Genomic DNA, 21,841 nt, shown 5'->3' with positions numbered 1-21,841 from the left:
AAGGTTCTACATAAATCAAGATGTGATGTTCAGGCCTGGATGAATCATACTTCTATAGATCAAAATTCTATCACTCCGGAGACTAGATCTTCACCTCAAAGAGTATGGACTCGGCCACCGGTCGACACTCTAAAATGTAATTTTGACGCGGCTTTTGATAGCTTTTCTAAGAGAACAATGGGGGGTTGGATCATTCGCAATTCGGATGGTGTTTCTTTAGGTTGGGGAGCTTCTCAACTAGGAACGTCTATTTCGCCAATCGAAGCCGAAGCAAAGTCATTACTAGCTGCATTACAACAAGTTTGGATAAGGGGTATTATGAATATTTGTTTTGAAGGAGATTGCAAGTTGTTGATTGATCTATTACAAAAACAATATTCCGATATTACAATTGAAGCTGTTCATCGGGACATTCTCTTTTGGGTTAACAAGTTTTCCAATGTTTCATTTGCTTTTTGTAATAGGAATTGTAACAAAGTTGCTCATGTATTAGCTTCTTCTGGATGTATTTCGTTTCCTTTTTATTCTGATTTTTTAAATCCGCTTGTATGGCTATCAGACCAATTGTATTACGATTTTTTCAATTATCAAATATAATTATATTTTGATGAAAAAAAAATGAATTACATTCTAAATCAAGTGGGCTCCGTTTTATTGTTATTAACTACTCTAATTGGGCCAGTAAAGCCCATTTAGTTGTCTACATTTCAGTGATTAAGCTCACCACTAATGTATCGATTCTTCACAACACCTTTGCATGTGGGTAGATTTCAGATTTTAGATGAAGCAAAACTCTATTCAAGTTTCTAATTTATTGGATGCTCGATCTACTCTAAAGGAATCGATTGTAGATTCAACAACACACATGAGATTTTAAATTCCTCTTAGCAATTTGTGCCAAAGGTAAGCTGGTTATTAATTATCAAACAATTCATGACTGTTTATCTAAATTAGATCTTCACGCTTCCTTTAGATTGTTTAAAAAAAAAAAAGATTCCTTTAGATTCACTTTCACTCTCGATGGTCACAGTTGAATGGGCAAACCTTCGAAGACGCCTACGCACATGTGATTATTACCGAAATCATCCTACGCTAATCCGTATCGAAAGGTCTATCTACTCTGAAACAACACCATGACAGATCCAACTCACATTTGTTTCTCAATTTCTAAATCCACTTTCAGATTTCGGTAAGGAGATGACTGTCCATACCAGTTAAATTGCTTTTTGTGAATTTCTGGGTATATAACCATTCTCGGTGTTGCTTCTTTCTCGTTGATTATAATGTATTGTCTTTGGTTTTTTTTTGTGGCTTACTTATTTGCTATTTGATTGGAGACCGAAATATTGTGTAGTTTATCATACATTTGGTGATACTACTCTTACCTATTTTGTTTGGGTTTTTTTAGAAACACATCAATTAGGGGGAGTGATGTAAAAAGAAAAATTGGACAGGCTTCTTCCTTTAAGAGCGCTAACAAATTAAAAAGAGAGCTTTATGTTTACCGGTAAGAGGCAGGACATTCAATCTATTTTAACATAGAATTCACATTAGACTCGTAAAATGTATATGAGCTATTGATTACTTTAACATAATGAAGCGACAAATTTTCCCTTATAGGTTGTAAAAATCCGGTTATCTAATTCATGGAGGGATGAATCTTTCGAAACCAACCCAGATTTTTGATTCTACCAAGGAAGGTTAGTTCACTATACACACTTTCTGCAACTATAATCTATGGTTGTACTCTGCTTCTGGAAAGACTAATAAATTAGTTGATCTTAAAAACACATTCAAATAATCCCAGGTGAATTTTATTAATGATAAGTTTGATCAATAAGGAACATTATGAAAAACAGCTTGCAGTAAAATGCAAAAGCGTAGATGTAATACAATAAACATTAAGGCTTAGTAACATGTATGAATGCATGGATCTTTGTTCCCTAGTAAAAGAAAACGATATATTAGTCAGTATTTTAAAAGAAAGGATCTTAGAAATAGAAATCAGACATGGACATTAACTTATTTGTGCAGCAGATAGCACCATGTAAAAGGTTTCACCAAGCTTGGTTGTGTAAGTCTAGGAAGTGTGCAGGACTCTCACTTGAACCTTTCATGATGTTTTGCAGGGCTAACATCCTGAGGAAAGCGTAGGAGGAAGCCATTTCTTTGGTGGAAAGGTAAGCGAAAGCTGATAAGAGTATTTGGAGAATATGATGAATATACTTTTCTCCAACAGTCAATCTTTATAGGTAGAATGATAACATCAATGGTTTAGGAATGTTAACATACTGTAAACTGAATTTGAAAAGTGTAGATAAAATACTGTAAATAATGAGACTGAAGGAGTTTTCATTCTTCTATTAGACCTCTAGCCCGCTTGACTACTCATTATGTCGTATTAGAATGTAATCACCCCAAGAGACCTGAGGACTTTTTCTCAGTTTGCTTCTCCTTCTTCTTTTACTTTCTTGTTTTCTCATAAAGATATGAAACAGGAATGAAATTACAGTTTACAGTTTAATATAACTTTCCGTTTAGTCTTTCTGATTTTGAAGCATCCAAGTCTGAGGGATACAAATGAGACTCTTGGAGTTGCAGAGTAGAATCAGAGGTACATTGCGAGATGCTCTTTTAACTCTCTACTTGAAATCCCCAACCTCAATGTTTTGCTATGGCCTTTGACATTCTTATGTCATATTAACTTGTAGGAGGGGATATGTCTTATCACCGTCTACTCCAAACAACCAAGAAAGTGAAAATCAGAACCCAAACTTGGCCACACCTCCAAGCTACCAAGCAAAATCATGGAGATCAGCAATTAAATCAACTTCTGTCAAGAAGATGAATAAAGAAACACCGAGACTACAGAGCACACAATCAGCGAGAACGATTATGGTGAGAAAAGGTGTGATGTAGCTTGAGTTGTAGAAAATGTCGATATTTATAGGTAGAAGTATTAGCTAAGGGTTTAGGGATGAATTAGTTCTTTGTTTAGGGATGAGGTATACCCGTGATTGGCATTTGAATAAATTGATATCACTGATTTTGGATGGTTACATATGAATAAGGTAAGTCAAATCCGCCGTTGTGTAATATTTCCAAAATTTTAAAGTATATGCTACGATTTAGGTAATGAAATATGATTGATTTGTGTCATTGAGCGTAAATTTAGTTGTAAAACAATCATAGAATATCATAGGTCCAACGATTAATAAGGAAAAAAATTAGCAGTAATTGCGGGTAGTTAATGCACGGATAGATACGATTACGTTTGAAATGATTTTTTCTACAAATTAGGCCCATATAGAATTCTCGTAGTGGACTCGAAATTAGTCAGTTTTGTGGACAAAGCTTTTTAAGCCAAATAAAGATATGTATGTTAATGTTTTCTCGCAGGATCGAACCCGAAGCTCTAGGATCCGAGAATGTAACGGGCACAGACGCGGATCTCCTTCAAACTGGGTTTCAATTTCGATTTCAATTTGTCATAGTGACTCAAATTACCCTCTTAATTTTAATAAAAAGCCTCCTTTCTCACAAATTGAAAGGCAATTTTGTAAATTTTAGCAATCAATTAGCAATGCTCAAATGTGTACTTCTCTTTTAATATATAAGGAGATGTTAGTTTTTGTTTAGGACTTAGTGTCAGTTAATTATGAATTGTTAAATATAATTATACGTTCTACTTTGATAATTAGTAACAATATTATTAATAATAAAATATTACTGTTTATGTTAGTTATGTTTAATACTATTATTTAAATTTTGAATATATAATACTAAAATCTACATTACTTATAACATAAAGAATATATAACCACATAATTGGCCACCAATTGTTCTCAAAGAAATCAGCATGTTCGTTGTAAGCAACACATTGAATCTCATGTCCCCTACACCAAACATATATTGAATAGGTAAAACTATCAATATTATCATCATTAAAAAAGTGTTCATAAAAACTCCAATAGATTACTTACTCTAGGTTTCTCAGACAGAACCTCACAAGCCTACTCCTTTCATGATAGTGCACAACATTTGGATCATCCACATGTAGGATTGGTTCCACACGGACAACTTGCCTCATAATGTCTATACTTGAATAAATACCATTATAAACTATATTAACTATCAATGAAAAAATAATGATTAAAACTCTGAATTGTTACCTAAGCAGACGTTCCTCACAGCATGGAAACTATCGAATACTCTATCAAAAGATAGGTAGTTGATGAAATGATTGCTAGACAGTGGTTCTGAGTCATCCAAAATTGTTTCCTCTATGAAGGCAATGCAATAACTGTTATCAACAATCTTGATGGGGCTTGTTTTACGGATAATGGAGAAATTATAAACAATCTTCCAGTCATTCTCCTGCAATTTGTTGTTTAATTGCAGGAACAGATCATTGGATATTGTTCCATGCATCTTGTCCCCCTAAGGAATATTGAATAAAATTAGTAATATGTTAAATATAAATTGCTAACAACCTTTACTAACAATATTAATAGTTAAAAAGAACTTACAAAAACATCTAAGAAGATGATTTCAACAGTGTCTTCTCCTTCATCAATCTTCCTCCATTTCTGTAGGACCTTTACACATATTTTCCAATCATTCCTCCATGAATGAATATCACGAAGCCTGTCGAAATGAACCATGGTAGTGACACGTTTTAAGAAAGAGTTTGAAATTTTGATGCTACAATTGAGAGTAGGGAGGCGTAAAGTAGTTGTAAGAAGCCCCTTATATAGATTAGAAAGGGTACAAATTAGGTTTAACTGAAAAGTCACGTCGATAAGTAAATAAATGTTTAGGATTCAGTTTGCAACTATTAAGGTGAATGAATAATTGTATATATTGAACAATTTTGGTAATATTAATTTTTAACAAAATGGATATATTCTTATTTTATGCAGATATTATCTTCCATACTTCATGATTGAATAAAATGTAATTTACCAAAACCTTAGAAGAATAACTATATGCCATCTGAATTGTCAATTTAATTCAGTATATAGTGTTAATTTTGGCTATATTAAATATATAAAATACCAGAATTTTCTAGAGCTGATTTAGAAATTGCAGTTCACAATGAAACATTACGTCTGTATAAAGCTTAGCCATAAAGTTGCTGTTGGTCTTGAGTTTTTTTTGTCTCTTTGACTCCTTGCATTAAATATATAAAATACCAGAATTTTCTAGAGCTGATTTAGAAATTGCAGTTCACAATGAAACATTACGTCTGTATAAAGCTTAGCCATAAAGTTGCTGTTGGTCTTGAGTTTTTTTTGTCTCTTTGACTCCTTGCATGCAGTGGTTACATTAAACTTAATATAAAGATATAACTATTTTCAATGTTAGTTGAATTGAAACTTTATAAAATTCGTAAATGCAATGCTCTTATATAAATTTATACTTCCAAATTTGATTGATGCTCCTTAAATTATTGATTTCCAAATATTGTTGACTAAAGAAGTCTTTCCAAACATCTAACAAAGTTGATTACTTTTTTATATATAGATTGGGAGATAGTATACTCTAGCAGAATCATTTATTTAAGGTATGCCTCCTATCATTAAGTTTGGTTTCATAGTCCTTAATTTTGTATATAGGGATTGATCCCCTATATTATTCTGCATGATCATGACACATTTAAAATTTGTAAAAAAACACAATTATAATGAAAGGTTTTTAATGAAATTAAAAAAACGAAAGTAAATTAAAAAAGTAGTCCAAAACATAGACATCTATACTATTAATTGGGAAGGACAACTTGAAGCCAAACACCCCCAATTTTTAAAATAAAATTCATGAAACTTAAACATGTTGCCAAACAAAATTAATGACAGCAAAATCTTTAAAAAAATAAAAAATAATAAAAAACAGAAACAACCTATATTTATGGAAATCATATTAATTTTGTTGCCAAAAAAGTGGACAATTAAATTCGAAAATTTATATATGTAACATATTTAATTTTTTGAGATATTTTTAAGCAATAATTTAATATTTAATAAAATCTAATTTATTGTATTTTATTTATTTGGTTTAATGATTTTATTCAAGTGGTTTATGTTACATTTATTTTGTATATCTCTTATGATATGATAATAAATTTATTTTTCTTTACAAAATCATCATATATTTTAAACACAAAAACAAATATGTTATTTATTGTACAATAGCATAAAATAAGGAGAGAAATATTCAACAGAATTGATAATATGATAAAATAAAAATAAACGATAAAATCTTAAATAAATAATTTTAAATGTTTTAATAAAAATATTCAATAAATCAATAATAAAAATTTGTTTTCATAAAATAGAATAAATATTTTATATCACATACAATATTTTTTCACATTAAAAATCTTCATATTGAAAAAAATCTCGCAAATATAGCAAAACAATTTTTTTTTTTTGAGATATATTGATTACAAATGAGATATTCATATATTTCCTAGAAATAAAATAAAAAAACCCAAAAATAGCATAGGAGCAAAAATAAAATAGTCAAATAAAAATTCCTAATTATTAACATCAATTTAATAATATATCAACCCCCCCCCCAATCTCGCTATATATTAACTAATATACAATTAGCATTTAATAATTTTAGAAAACTTCAGGAAATCATATCACATGATTATAATATTTTCTATATAATATAACATTGACAATCCAAAAAAAAGTTAATGTATGCTAAAAATAAATAAATAAAATCAAATAATTATGATTAAAAATGGAATCAAATATTTATTTTAATTTCCATTACTTAATCTATATTTACCATAGCTACTTACTAAAATAATTAATATATATTTTATTCAATTGATTCATTTCTTTTTGATGATTTAATTCGAGATAAGTTCTTACTTTATAAATATGACTCTTTGGTTACATTTCATTAAATTTTGTGGTAACACAAAAAAGAACATTACACTCTAATTACATGCTATATGTTTCGATAGCCTAATAATTAACGGTATTGGTTTTTAATGTTGTTAATTACATGCTATATAATGTTATTTTTGTTTAAACATGTAAATGATGCCCTTTATATAAAAAAAATATATGATCTTATTTTAGAGGGAAAGAACGGGTACAAAAAGGAAACGGGTAATTCAAAAAAAAAAAACTCTAAACTATTTCTCATCAAAAACAAGAAAATATAAAAAATTTGGAAACTTAAATTCAATTTTTAATTTCAAATATCAAATGACGGGTATGATAAATGAATATGAAATTTAAATAGCAAAAGTAAGTTTTAAATTACTTATTTCAAATATCAGGACAAAAAAATGGATACAAAAAAAGAACGGATAATTTAATTAGTTAACTACAAGCTATATAATGTTGTTTTTAAAAAAAACATGTAAATGATTTTATTTATATAAAAATAATTACGAACATATAGAGGGAAATAACGGGTACAAAAAGGGAACATGTAATTCAAAAAAAAATTATCTAAACTATTTCTCATCAAAAACAAGACAATATAAAACAATTTGGAAACTTAAATTCAATTTCAACTTTCAAATATCAAATGACGAGTATGATACAAGAATATGAAATTTAAATAGCAAAAGTAAGTTTCAAATTACTTAAATATTTCAAATATCGGGACATGAAATAACGGATATGAAAAGAGAACGGACCGGTAATTTAATTAGTTAATTACAGGCTATATAATGTTATTTTTAAAACAGAAAACATGTAAATGATGTCATATATATATATATATATATATGATCTTATCTTAAAGGGAAAGAACGGGTACAAAAAGGGAACGGGTAATTTTTAAAAAAGTATCTAAATTATTTCTCATCAAAAACAAGAAGATATAAAAAAATTTGGAAACTTCAATTCAATTTTAGCTTTCAAATATCTAATAACGGGTATGATACATGAATATGAAATTTTAAATAGCAAAAGTAAGTTTCTAAGTACTTAAATATTTCGAATATCGGATAATTTAGAAAATAAAAGGTATATCTTAACTATGTCTAATAACATGCAAGAAGACATATTATTTATTCATGTGGGTGGACCAAAATATTTTAATTTGTTGCACGACATGCATAGTGAACGGGTTTGACTCTCTTGACATCTATATTTAAGTTATTTTATTCAAAAGTTTTAATGTTTTCTATTGTTTTATGTGATGTGATAGTTCACAAATTTAATTGATTTCTAACTCATCATTAATTTGATTAACACTCGATTCGGATCTCTTATAATGTAGATCCGAATATTGTAAACTCACTGATAAACTTAAGTTTAGCAATGAACCCCGCACGTACGTGCGGGTCCATCCCTAGTACAAGTTTACAAAACATAGGATAATTAAACATAAAGTTAAAAATATTAATCATCGTCCTCTTCGCTAGGTCCTTCCCAAGTATAGTCAGCCAATCTTTCACTTCCCCTATATGTTCAGAAAAACACATTATATCACAATGAGTTTGGTTAAATGAAACTGTATTATAGGTAATAGGAGTGTGTCTAAGTTTGTATACTACTAAAATAACACAAATACAATTGAACTTACAGTTAAGTGAATAGATTCATTTGTCATACTCTTTTTCCAAGAACATTTTAGAAGATCCATATTGAGACATAATACATGGATTACCTAATGAATAAAGACAACCAAGTACAGGGGCGGACCCAGTGCATGAGAGGGTTGGGCACGTGCCCGAGACTCTTTAAAAAAAAAAAAAATTTATATAACTTTAGTTTATTTATGATTAATAAATGAGTGGTCCATGCCTCCTTTTATTTAAACTAATCATACTATATTCTGTCCAAATCCGTTAAAATTAAATAGAAAGCCCACAAAAATCTGCAACAATTAATTTATAACAATAACTCACTTTGTCACGACACTTTAACCTAGTACATCTCTTTTCCCAGCAACTTTTTTTCTTTGTTCACAAAAATTCAGTTTCAGCAACTAAAACTTTTTTTAGTTGTTTCTCTTTTGGCTTTTTCTTAGTTTTCAAGGCATCTAGCTAATATCAAATATGTCTACAGTAAGTATTTATGTTTAATTTTTTTATTATGATTGCTAAGTATGAACGTAGTGTTTTCTAAATTTTAGAGGAAATGATGTAGTTTTATAACTTTGTATGGTATGTTTTTAGATTGACAATTCATGAATATGTCAAATTTAATCTAAATATAGTTTTAATTTGTTAATATAATCATTATTTTGTAGGTATCAATCAAAAGGTTTTTCAAAAGAAAGTTTGAATCCACGTCTGAACAAGATTCAGAAGATTTGCCTTGGGATCCTGCGGATAGGAAACGAATATCGGAGTATCATCCTAATGAAAGAGATGAGGTAAGACGCAAATATCTTATTAAAGGTCCTTGTCAACCTCGCGGTCATGATTTTCCTAAAACACCATCAGGAAACAAAATGAGACGATTCAATCCAGAATGGTTTGATCTCTATGGCAGTTGGTTGGAATACAGTGTGAAAAAAGACAAAGCTTATTGCTTGTTTTGTTATTTGTTTAGAGATTACACATAAAATAAGGGTGGAAGTGATGCATTTGTGACAAAAGGCTTTGATACTTGGAAAAATCTTCAGAGTTTGCGAGAGCATGTAGGATTGGTGAATAGTTTTCACAATAATGCATTAAAAAGAGCTGATGATTTGATGAGGCAAGGTCAATCAATCATTCATGCTTTTCATAAGCAAGATGACATGGTAAAGAATGAATACAAGATAAGATTGAATGCGTCAATTGATTGTTGTAGATATTTACTACGCCAAGGATTACCTTTTAGAGGTCATGATGAGTCAGTTGAATCAGCTAATAGAGGAAATTTCTTAGAGCTTGTGAAATATACTGCAGGACAAAGCGAGCTTGTAAGTAAAGTTGTGTTGGAAAATGCTCCAAAAAATAATCAGATGGTGTCTCCTAAAATTCAGAAAGATATAGTGCATTGCTTTGCAGAAGAAGTTACTGGATCTATAATTCATGAAGTTGAGCATGATATCTTTTGTTTGTTGGTGGATGAATCTGCAGATGTTTCAGATAAAGAGCAGATGGCAGTGGTTTTTCGTTTTGTTGATGAACATGGGACAGTCAAAGAAAGATTTATTGGTCTTATCCATGTTAAAGAGACATCTTCTGCATCTCTGAAATGTGCTATTGATTCATTATTTGCTAAGCATGGTTTGAGTATGAAACAATTAAGGGGACATGGATATGATGGAGCTAGTAATATGAAAGGTAAATTCAATGGGTTGAGATCTCTGATTTTGAGAGAAAATAGTTCTGCTTATTATATCCACTGTTTTGCTCATCAGCTTCAGTTAGTCGTAGTGGCAGTTGCTAAGAAACATTTTGAAGTCGGAGATTTCTTTGATATGATTTATGTCTTGATAAATGTTGTTGGGGCTTCTTGTAAAAGAAAGGACATGCTCCGAGAGGAATATAGAAAAAAGATCGAGGAAGAAATCAGTCAAGGTGAAATTAAGACAGGAAAAGGATTGAATCAAGAGCTCTCACTACAGAGACCTGGTAATACTCGTTGGGGTTCTCACTACACAACATTACTCCGGTTGGTTGATTTATTTTCTTCTATCATTAAAGTGCTTGAATATATCGAAATGGAAGGGACTGATAGTACCAAAAGACGACAAGCTAATGGTCTTCTCAAGTACTTTAATACCTTTGATTTTGTGTTCTACTTACAGTTGATGTTGCTTCTTCTTGGACTCACGAACAGTTTATCAGTGGCACTACAAAGGAAAGACCAAGACATTTTGAATGCTATGTCATTAGTGAAGTTCACCAAGCATCAATTATGCAAGCTCTGGGATGATGGATGGGATTCTTTTCTTAATAAAGTTTCATCTTTTTGTGAGAATCATGACATTGAGTTAGTCACTATGGATAGAGAATTTGTTGATCCAAGAAAGTCTAGAAAACGAAGCAACATGACCAGCTTGCATCACTACCAAGTAGAGTGTTTTTACACTGTGTTGGATATGCAAATTCAAGAGTTTAATGATCGCTTTGATGAGGTAAACGCTGAACTACTTGGATGTGTTGCTTCTTTAAGCCCTGTTGATTCATTTCATGATTTTAATCAGTTGAAAGTTTTGAGATTATCTGAGTTTTATCCAGAAGATTTTACTCATGTCGATCGTATAGCACTCGAGCATCAACTTGATTTATACATCGACAACATCCGTGAAGATGAAAGATTTGCTAATTTGAAGAGTTTAGGAGATCTTGCACGTGTGATGATGGAGACAAGGAAACATCTTTCACATCCTCAGGTTTATCGACTTTTAAAGCTAGTTTTGACTTTACCTATAGCTACAGCTACAGTTAAAAGATGCTTCTCTGCGATGAAAATTGTGAAGACTAGTTTGCGTAATCGTATAGGCGATCAGTTTATGAATGATTGTCTAGTTTGTTTCATTGAAAGATAATTACTCGATCAAGTGACAAACGAGCAAGTGGTGAAAAGGTTCCAAAATATGGAAGACCGTAGGATAACTTTATAGATATTTTTTCTATTGTAAGACTTATTTTTATTTTAGTTAAAAGTTTATTTTTATTATTTCGTGCCCGAGGTTAAAAATAGTTTTGGATCCGCCACTGACCAAGTATACACGTGTAATTATTCATTCATTATTATAGGGACCTAAAAAATTGGTGAAGGAAGTTTACTTACCTTTAAATTCAGTCATTCTCCAAAAACGAAGAACACACATTATAGGTTTATCAACAAAGTCTCTCTTGAAAATAAGATATGTCCACTCTTTATGAAATTGTCTAGTAGCTTTGCCTACTGCCATACATTGGATTTCTTTCTTCCTATAAAATTTTTAAATATCAAGGTACACTTAAATAGAATCCATAGTTGTATATAGGGAGATTTACTTAGATACAACACATTTTAGGTGAAATGACCAGAACCTGCTAAATCTTTTTTTATAACTTAGGTATTTCGGGTTTTTTTTTTAATTCCCAACGTGCCTTTTTTACACGTTAAATGAAAAAATAATTACGAAGAATGCAATCGCCACGTCAGATATTCTGCCGTGTGTCTCCAATAACTCAGCCATAACTTACGTTACGGCTGACTTATTTTACGTTACAGCTGACTTATTTTACGTTACGGCTGAGTTATGGAAAACGGCTGAGTTTTGGGCCAACGGCTGACTTACGCGCATAACTCAGCCGCAACTGCGGTTGAGTTATATTCTGATGGTTGAGTTATCTGAAATTTGGCTGAGTTATGTCTTCGACACGGCTGACTTAACTTTCTCCGGTTGTCTGAGTTATCGATAACGGCTGAGTTATCAAATGTCATTACGGTTGACGTATGTTTCAGAGACCTAACTCAGTCGTAATTGGCTGACTTAACGGAAACTCAACCATGTTACGGCTGACTTATAGACGAAAGATTAATTACTTAAATATTATGCAGTTGGGCAGGACCCTATTCTCGAACCCTCTGCCGAGCTTAAACCTGCCACGGCTTACTTATTGACGTTACGGCTGACTTATTGACGTTACGGCTGAATTTGGCAGCCGAAAAAAAATCATTTAAAGATTACTTAAATATTATTCATGTTGTGGCTGATTTATTGAGGCTGAGTTACATATTTGTTTGGTGGCTGACTTGCGAATTCAAATGCATAATTTCTAGTTTATTCATCTTGAAGAATTTATTGTTTCTCGAAGAAATCACGTCCACCTCCCTTATAATAAGAAACATGAACATAGTCTTTAATTTCTGACGTTGATTCCCACCATGTTGTAAAATTAGAATTAATTATGAGAAAGCCACTTTATGGCGTGGCCTTTGTTGATTCAGCCCTTTTCGTATTAGTTTGTGGATTTTCCATTATCAGCTGCATGGAAAGACGAAATTACCTTGTTCACATAATTCTGAACTGAAGGAAAATCGAGAAAACCCAGTTTGCGATGAAACCATAAGTTTCGATTTTCTTCCCTTCCTCACCATCAACATCTATTTTCTTTATTTTATTCCGCTTTTGAAATCTAATCGAACAATGGAGTTTAAAAATATTGATAGACTCGAGCTTTGAAGATCGTCTGATGCTCCTCCGTTGCCATAGCTTTTCCTTCAGCTCCGTCCCTGAAAGATACCGAGGTATTAAACTCCCTTTGTCTTCAATTGATTGCTTCTACATATTTTGCAAAGCTAAATCTTGTAGAAACTGAACTTAAATTTCAAGAAATTTTCATTGCATCTTTGTTTTCTGATTTAGCTTCTAAAGGTGGTGGCTGGGATTAGCTTAGGGTTTATGGTCAAAATGAATACTGTTCAACGGATTAGTTCAAGGTCAGTTTAATTAACAAAAAATTCAAGAATAAAACTAAGGTTTTGATTGTTGTTTGGGCTTCGTTAAAAGCATACTTTGCTCTTCGGTCTTTGTTGATTCAAATGTATCTCGAGGTTTTGATTTTTGCTTGTTTAATTCAGATGTTTATTCATGATTGCAGAAAAATCAAAGATCTTAGCAAGAGCTAATGCACAACGAAAGTAATAATCTTTTTGCCTTGATTTCATCTTAATGTAAATTATATGTCTTTGAAACCTGGAACTTTTGATCATAAGCCGTCTAACAATACTATTTCCTGAAAATTGAGATTGAGACAAGCTCAATCGACCTCGCAAGACAACGACGTTTGATTTTACTTTTGTTTGCTAACCACCTGCTCGATATTATTCAGCTCATAAATGTAGGTACCTATACCCATTTTACAAGGTGAAGTGCAAACTCTTGAGTTTGTTGTTGTTTTCTGTTTGGATTCTACGGTTTACAACCATGCATTAGTGGCTTAATACTACTTGGTTTGGGTTCTCCTCCATAGTGGTGAGTAGGGTTTAGTAATCTCTCTTTTATGCCATGTTTATGTGGTTGTTGTGTTATCGTTGATCTTTGTGTTCTTATCATCTTTGGTTTGGGTTCCCCTCGGCAACAGTGATTATGGTTTAGTATTCCTTCTCTTAGAACTTCTTGTAACATGTTCCCACTTGTTGATGTTTTGCTGATATTTCTAAGATATTATTCACTTTAATTTATGACTTGTATATGTGATCATCTCCCTTTCACTCACATTCTTTTTCAACGAATTTACAAAACATTGGTGGTCTTGTGTTAAAGGAAACTTAGGATTCTGTGGTGTCTATTGGCAGGATTGGAGCATGACACACACTAGTTCTTGCTGAAAAAAGTAAATGTGCATTGCGTGCTCAAGAAAGGGAATATGAGTTATTTATTCAGATGCTTGTGGTAGTGGAGGTTAGGGATGTATAAATGAAGGAATGACTAGCTATGGTAGAGAGCAATGAACAAGAGAAACGTGTGTGCATATTCAGTTTGTGTGTACATTTTTTGTGGATATAGGAAGAAAGAGATTGTCTATCCGTTGAATCAAAAATGGCATATCTACAAGTTCAATAAGGAAATGGTAGATCAAAATATATGGGCTATAAAGTCGCATTTTCTGTAATAAGCCCGTAAAATTATTCATTTAGAAAAATACATACACAGTATACAGGATAAAAATCAATGTGGAATATGGCTTCTAAACAAATGAGACAATTTATACAAGCTGAAAAAATTAGGATTTATGTAAAAAATGAGAGTAAATCGAATTTACTTAGTCTCAATTTTTCAATGTTTACAAATATTTGTTTTTGTAAATTTTAACTTCTATAGTGCTAATTGTGCAATTTTTTGTGAGGAGCTTTCTAAGAGTGCCACATCAGTTTTTCCTCTTAAAAATGCTTCTCTATAATATATAAGGGATTTATGTAAACTCAAACCCCTTCAATCAAATTTATGTAAACTCAAACCCCGTTTAGAAGAATGTTATTCCTAATTATAATAGTATGAACCATTGTCTAAAATTTTCTAACTGATGCGTGACGTTGTACATATTTGTTTTTCTTTATAGATTTAATAATAAGTTCGTTTTCAAAAAGACAGATTGAAACATATGCGAAAAATATATTTTTATTATACACGTTATATGTAATAATATTAATTTAAAAACAAACAAGATCATATAAAAATATTTGAGAGACTTTCAATTTATTAGGGAAATATTTTAGGAAATTTTGTTAATGTAATAATTGGTTTCCAATTTTGTGATGCTGTTGTGATTTTATTAAAAATTTTATCTTAAAGTTTTGTATTTATTAAAATGTCAATGATTTATTATGCAAATATTATAAAATAAAAGTTTATAATACCAAATTACTTGAAAAATGTATATATAGATTTATAAAAGTTTTAATAGGAAAAACTACTTTGATGGAAAAATTTAATTGGGCCTTAAATGAATTGTAAACTCTGTTGTGGGAAAGGAGCTTAAAAATATCTCATCTATTTTTTATTTGAACGTTTAATACCTGATTGTTTTTTTTGAAAAATAATACGCAAAATAATAAATGATGGGTGTTTGTTGTCAAACATTAAAAGAAAATATATCTTATTAGTTTTTTTTTGTTTTGAAAAAGCAATATATCTTATTAGTTACATGATGATTCTACTAAAACTCTAATAAATATGCCATATCGTATCCAATAATTTCTTCAAATTTGGTATGGCTGACTGGCTATAGACTGTAGTATCCAATTAATTTCATTGATAGGAAATGAGTATTTTTGCAAGCTCCATGATCACTGATAACATGCATGAGTCTTTTCTTCGTTCGATGATCAGATATCTGAAAACTTTTATACTCCGTTTATAGAGATTATAGATCATATGGACAAATCAATAATCTTGATCATATTATTAAACGTTTTTAATAAAAGTCTGGTCACATGATTACGTTTTTTAATCTTCAAAATTGAAAATTTTAAACCATGTAGATTAATTAATACTGATTTGGGTTCATGGTAGTTTATTATGTGGTACCATTGTTAAGACCAACATTATTGATGGGATCTTAGAGGTAAGATTTACACTAGAGGGTATCTTAAAAAATTGCTAAAATATTGCTAAAAAATTAAACTCGTCAAACTTTTATGTGTTTGCATTATTATTTCCTTTGTCCATCATACCTTAAATTTTTTTTTCTTCAATAAACATTCTCAAATTTAGTTACATATGGTTGACTCGTCGTAATCGTCGATATTGATCACACATCCTTCTTCTTCTTCTTCTTCTTCTTCTTCTTCTTCTTCTTCTTCTTCTTCTTCTTCTTTTGCTTCTTCTTATGCTTCACTCACATTAAAATCTGAGTTGTTGATGACAATGTCGGTCCTCAGCAATCAATTGATATCTCACTCTCACGGAAATGAAATAAACAATCACATAAACAAGAAAAAGAAGAACAAGAAAAAGATTTTGAGAATTAGTTACAAAAAAATGGTGCCACAGACTATTATTAGTTTAAGAGTAGAGTCTCTCATAAAATTATACCTGTTGTTGAAAAAGAAATTTGGGAAAAAGATTAAAAATACCTCACCTATTTTTTATTTGGACGTTTAATACTTGATCTTTTTTTGTTGGAATAATAATACCCAAAATAATAAAAACATGCAATTTAATACCTAAAATATTAAATATTGTCATTTTCCTACCAAAAATATTCAAAAATATATATTCCAATTTTACCCTTCTTCATTTCTATTAATTATTAGTGCATACATGACATGAAATTAATTATAATTTTATTTGAAGAAAAATATTTGTTAGTAATATTTCATTGTATCATTTATTTATATATTAATTCATAATATATATTACATATTCTATTTTATCCAAAAATATTAAGTGATTCAATGAAAGGTTTATTTTGAATTATATATTTCATATCCAAAATATATATTTCATTTTTATTCCAAATTATTTTTAAAAGAAATCTAATGAAATATATATATATTGAATTATATATTTTATATCCAAAAATGAGATGTATAATTCATATTTTATTTTTATATATTTTATATTTAAACAAAATAAAATATATGTAATATATATATTTAAATATATTTACATAATAGATGTACATAATATATTTTAAGGGGGGAAATACCTCTTTTCCAATACCACTTTTTAAAAATACCCATCTTTCTAATTTTATCAAAAAGTCACTATAAAATTTGAAATTTATCAAAAACATATGTGTAAAATGTTGTAAACTAGAGAGAAGAGAGGGGAATTCGTGATGCCTTTATTCATTAGCATAGAGTCCTTTATATAAGGATTGATGCAAGGGGAAATATGTAACAGATTAAGCCTCCTCAATATTGGACGGACCGGGCTTGATATGGGCCTGGCCGGAGTGGATTTGTTATGACAATCCACCATATGATTTATAACACTCCCCCTTGGATGTCACAACCGTTATGAGCTTTTAATACGTTTTGGATGTTGTCTCATTAGAACCTTACCAGGAAAACCCAATGGGATAAAGCCGTGGTAAAGGAAAAAGAGTATAACAAGTATTACTCCCCCTGATTTGAAGCTCACTGAAGATCTTTCAACCGGCGCATTTCAATTTGATGTGTAAGTTTCTTGAACGTAGAGGTTGGAAGCGACTTGGTGAATAGATCCGCCAAATTGTCACATGATTGAACTTGTTCCACTTGGACCTCTCCGACTTTCTGTAATTCATGAGTGAAGAAGAACTTTGGCAAGATATGCTTCGTCCTATCTCCTTTGATATATCCGTCTTTAAGCTGAGCTATGCATGCAGCATTGTCCTCATACATTATTGTTGGTGTTGCCTTCCCTTCGGTCATCCCATAATCGATCCTAATGTGTTGAGTCATGGATCTCAACCAAACACATTCACGGCTGGCCTCATGCATCACCAAAATTTCAGCATGGTTGGACGATGTGGCTGCGATTGTTTGCTTTTGAGATCGTCAAGATATTGTCGTACCACCGTGTGTGAACACATAACCATTTTGTGATTGGCCATTGTGCGGATCCGAGAGATAACGTGCATCAGCAAAACCAACTAATCCCTCTTTGGATTGGTTAGTATAAAATAGACTCAAATCTTTCGTTCCTTGTAGGTAACGAAGAATATGTTTAATCCCGTTCCAGTGCCTTTGGGTCAGACATGAGCTAAATCTTGATAATAATCACGGCAAAACATATATATATGGCCTAGTGTGGCTCGCCAGATACTTTAAAGCTCCTATGGTACTGAGGTATGGCATTTACGGACTGAATGGATCACTATCCAATCTGAGGCTTCTCACCACCATTGGGCCTGGTTAATGGGCGGGCTTAGTCCTTATTAAATCTCCTTGAGTAATCTTTCAGTATATGCCATTTGATGCACAAGGATTCCATTATTCACGTACTCATGTTGTAAATCCAAACAGAACTTAATTATTATTGCCTAGGTCTTTTATTTCTGATTCTTTCTTTAGATATATTCAACTGTTTGGTCGATTACCAAGAGGTTTAAATCATTCAGATACACTGCTATTATTACAAATCCTTTGTTTGCAAACCTCTTTATGAAAATACATGGACTGATGAGATCATTTATAACTTTACATGCGCCCACTTAGTCTAAGTCCATGGAAGGATTTATCCAGCATTATGCAGTGCTGTTCTCGAGAACCCTATAGTAATCTCATATATTATCCAGTGGACTTATATAAATATGCAGGCATTACATCTATTAGCCGCAAATCAAGTCTTTCTCTTTTAATATAGCCAGACTTAGCAAAATTTTAAATGTCTTAGCATCCTCCACAGGGGAGTATATCTCCTCATAATCTATTCTTGGTCTCTGTGAGAATCCTTGTGCAACAAGCCGTGCTTTATATCTCAAGATTTCTCCATGTTCAATTCTTTTCCTCACAAAGACCCATATATGTCCAACTGTTTTAATATCAAGAGGTGTCCGGATTATTAGACCAAATACATTCCTCTTATTTAATGAATTCAACTCCACGTTTATAGCTTATTTCCATTTAATACAATCTGATATTTGAGGGCACTATAATATGGACGTGAGTTCTAGATCCTCGCTTATATATTTAATTTCAAGTACTACCTTGCATGCAAATATATTATCAATGTCGACATTCTTTCAGTTCCATCTTATCCCGCACATAACATAATTGATCGCGATCTCATAATTATCATGAACTTCATCAGTACCTTGAAGCTTGGCGTCCCAAGCCTCATTGTTAGGTATCTGAGGTTCGGTTATGTCTCAGATAACCACGATTTTCTCAACCTCGGACTCATTCTTAGCACCTTTCTTAATTTTCCGAGGATTCTTATCTTTGGAACCTATTGGTCTACCACGTATCATACGTGCGTTAGACTCTGTAGGAACTTGATTGTGTCCTTCCTGAACATCAATTCTTATTGGTGCATTTACAGCTGGTATATGTGACTTTGTCACTCTATTTGGTCCATCAAAGGAATCTGGCAATTGATTAGCTAGCTTTTGTAATTGTATTATCTTTTGGACTTCTAATTCACTTTCTATAGTCCGAAGATCTTGCCATGATAAGGATGATTGATTCCGTGTAATTTCCTTTCCCAGCTTATTATTATCTCTCCATAATGGTGGGTAATTGGATTCGTCAAAATGACAATCCTTGTACTTGGCCTTGAATAAATCAACCGTGGTCGGCTCAAGCTACTTATTTATTATTAGAGATTCATATCCAACATATATCCCCATCCTCTTTTGAGGACCCATCTTAGTTCTCTGTGGAGGAGAAATTGGTATATAGACAGTACATCCAAATTTATAAGATGAGATATGTCTGGCTCATGACTCGTAAGTAATTGTGTTGGGGAATATGTATGTTCACTAGATGGCCTGATGCGAATTAATTCAGCTGCATGTTAGACAGCATGTCCCCAAGCTGTGATCAGGAATTTTGATCTCTTTAGCAACGGTTTGGTAATTAGATGTATGCGTTTTATAAATGATTCAGCTAAACCGTTTTGTGTATGTACATGTACCACATAATGTTCTACATTTATCCCCATGGACATATAATAAGCATTAAAAGCTTTGGACGTGAATTCACCGTCATTATCTAGACATATAGTCTTTAATCACTTTGACTGGTGATGACCTTATAATGAGTTTCCCTTGTGAACATGCTACACATGTGAGATTCTTTGGGATAACTCTTCTTTCTTTCAATGTGTGCTCATTTGTATTTAATATTAATTTTCGCATCATACTCGATCCGGGATGGCCACACCGGTCGTGCCAAAGAGTGAATCTCTCGGTAAACTCTTTGTTTACCGTGGCATTAGCTTCTATCATATTGGCCTTAGCACAGTAAATGCCTTTAATACTTTCTTATGGCTTTTTATATTTTCTTCTGGCCATTAATACTTTCTTATGGCCTTTTATACTTTCTTATGGTCTTTTATACTTTCTTATGGTCTATAAAACAATCATGAGAATCTTGATGTCAAAATTATCTTGGTTATTCTAGGCAATCGGGAGTCTCATATGCCATAATATCATCTTTGTCATGATCAAAATCATCTTTATTGTCATAATGGACCAAGTGGGCTTCCAGAACTTTCCCTTTAATACTCTCTTGATAGAGGTCAATAAAATGCTTGGGAGTCCGACATGTTTTCTCAAGCATATCCTTTTCGGTTATATCCTCACCACAGAGTTTCAAGATAGAAAGTATCTTAAACATGGCTGAATTATATTCATCCACGGACATGAAGTCCTAGATTCTGAGATTCCTCCAATCATGCATGGCCTTTGGTAATAGCACCGTCTTTTGGTGATCATATCTCGTTTTTAACTCATTCCAAAGGTCCAAGGGATTCTCAATTGTCAAGTACTGATCCTTGAGACTCTTCACATGGTGATGGCGAATAATCAATATTGCCTTATATTTATTCATTTCGGGCTCGTCATTCACAATACATTCACCGAGCCTTTGAGATTTTAGGATAATCTTAGTTTCCAGCGCCCATTGTAAATAATTATCTCTCGAGAGATTAAAGGCAGAAAAATCCAAGTTATTGAGTTTCGACATCTGAAAAGACATATGCTTATTCTTAGGTTTCATAAAACCATTCATTACTTTGCCCGATCCATTCATTACAAAGGAACGTCATCGTAAATATAAATATGTGTGATTTCGTTTTTCTCATCAATTTTCGTTAAATCATTTATGCTGTGTTTCATTAATAAATTGCAACTACATTACATAGATAAAGCCAGGTTATATAATTATATTAACATTAACCTTGTTATGCAATATTTTTGACAACCATAGGTAATATATAAAAGAAATCGATTGATATATAATTAGAAAACTCAAAAAAAAATTCACAAATGAAGGACGACTCTGGATCTTGATATTTCGTTCCCTGGCTTTATCTTCATTCTTGATTTCTAAAATAATGCCGAACAGCGAACTCGGAAATGTCAATTCAAAGTTAGATTATTAGCACAATATTTTCATACACATAAAGAAACGATTCACAACATAAGAGAACTTACATAGTACGATAACTTTGAAGACCTTCTTCTTGAACATTTAGGTAAATCCTAGTTGCTCCACTACCAATATGTGTATCATTAGAAATGCAAGGGACTCCTACATTGTTCATGAGCCGATATTAAAAACTGTAGTCATTTAAAACCCTTAACAATTGCCGAAATTAACTAAACAAAAGATACAAAACTTACCTTCATACGTAGACACTCGCCAGAAACGAAAGATACATAACACATGATCAGTTTTGTATGTCAGATGGTACCCACCTTCTTGCCAAAGGTTGTTGAAGTATTGAACAGCACCGCCAATCATATGGCATAGTAGTTGTTCATTCCTACAAA

At 31.8% G+C, this 21,841-nt stretch overlaps 3 protein-coding genes and 2 long non-coding RNA genes across 7 annotated transcripts; 3 read left to right on the top strand and 2 right to left on the bottom strand.

Moving 5' to 3' along the window:
• The first annotated feature begins 747 nt into the window (after window positions 1-747).
• Window positions 748-3,564, top strand: LOC111831593. 3 transcript variants are annotated; one of them, XR_002834687.1, is made up of 7 exons: window positions 748-903; window positions 1,031-1,189; window positions 1,409-1,507; window positions 1,621-1,700; window positions 2,130-2,614; window positions 2,712-2,898; window positions 3,400-3,564. It is a non-coding gene; the product is annotated as an uncharacterized LOC111831593 (long non-coding RNA). The 3 variants fall into 3 exon arrangements; XR_002834688.1 differs by having other exon boundaries at window positions 2,712-2,908; XR_002834686.1 differs by lacking the exon at window positions 3,400-3,564 and having other exon boundaries at window positions 2,712-3,159.
• A 588-nt stretch (window positions 3,565-4,152) lies between these two features.
• Window positions 4,153-4,664, bottom strand: LOC111831522. The gene is made up of 2 exons (XM_023786139.1): window positions 4,530-4,664; window positions 4,153-4,440 (listed from the first exon to the last, which is right to left on the bottom strand). The coding sequence occupies exons 1-2, from the start codon at window positions 4,662-4,664 to the stop codon at window positions 4,153-4,155; spliced, it is 423 nt and encodes a 140-aa protein (XP_023641907.1).
• Window positions 4,665-8,684: 4,020 nt separating this feature from the next.
• On the top strand, window positions 8,685-11,597 carry LOC17893353 (zinc finger MYM-type protein 1). The gene is given in 2 exon segments (XM_023786275.1): window positions 8,685-8,693; window positions 9,229-11,597. A coding segment is annotated over 1 exon segment (2,109 nt). The 5' UTR covers window positions 8,685-8,693; window positions 9,229-9,432; the 3' UTR covers window positions 11,542-11,597.
• A 1,511-nt stretch (window positions 11,598-13,108) lies between these two features.
• LOC111831718 lies at window positions 13,109-14,419 on the top strand. The gene is made up of 4 exons (XR_002834867.1): window positions 13,109-13,160; window positions 13,514-13,553; window positions 13,745-13,887; window positions 14,211-14,419. It is a non-coding gene; the product is annotated as an uncharacterized LOC111831718 (long non-coding RNA).
• Window positions 14,420-17,498: 3,079 nt separating this feature from the next.
• Window positions 17,499-17,804, bottom strand: LOC111831521. The gene has a single exon (XM_023786138.1). The coding sequence runs from the start codon at window positions 17,802-17,804 to the stop codon at window positions 17,499-17,501; it is 306 nt and encodes a 101-aa protein (XP_023641906.1).
• Window positions 17,805-21,841: the final 4,037 nt, after the last annotated feature.

This window comes from Capsella rubella, unplaced genomic scaffold, assembly GCF_000375325.1.
Source record: "Capsella rubella cultivar Monte Gargano unplaced genomic scaffold, Caprub1_0 scaffold_3, whole genome shotgun sequence".
NCBI lineage: Eukaryota > Viridiplantae > Streptophyta > Magnoliopsida > Brassicales > Brassicaceae > Capsella > Capsella rubella.
Note: the sequence above shows the minus strand (reverse complement) of the source record. Positions and strands in the feature narration are given on the sequence as shown.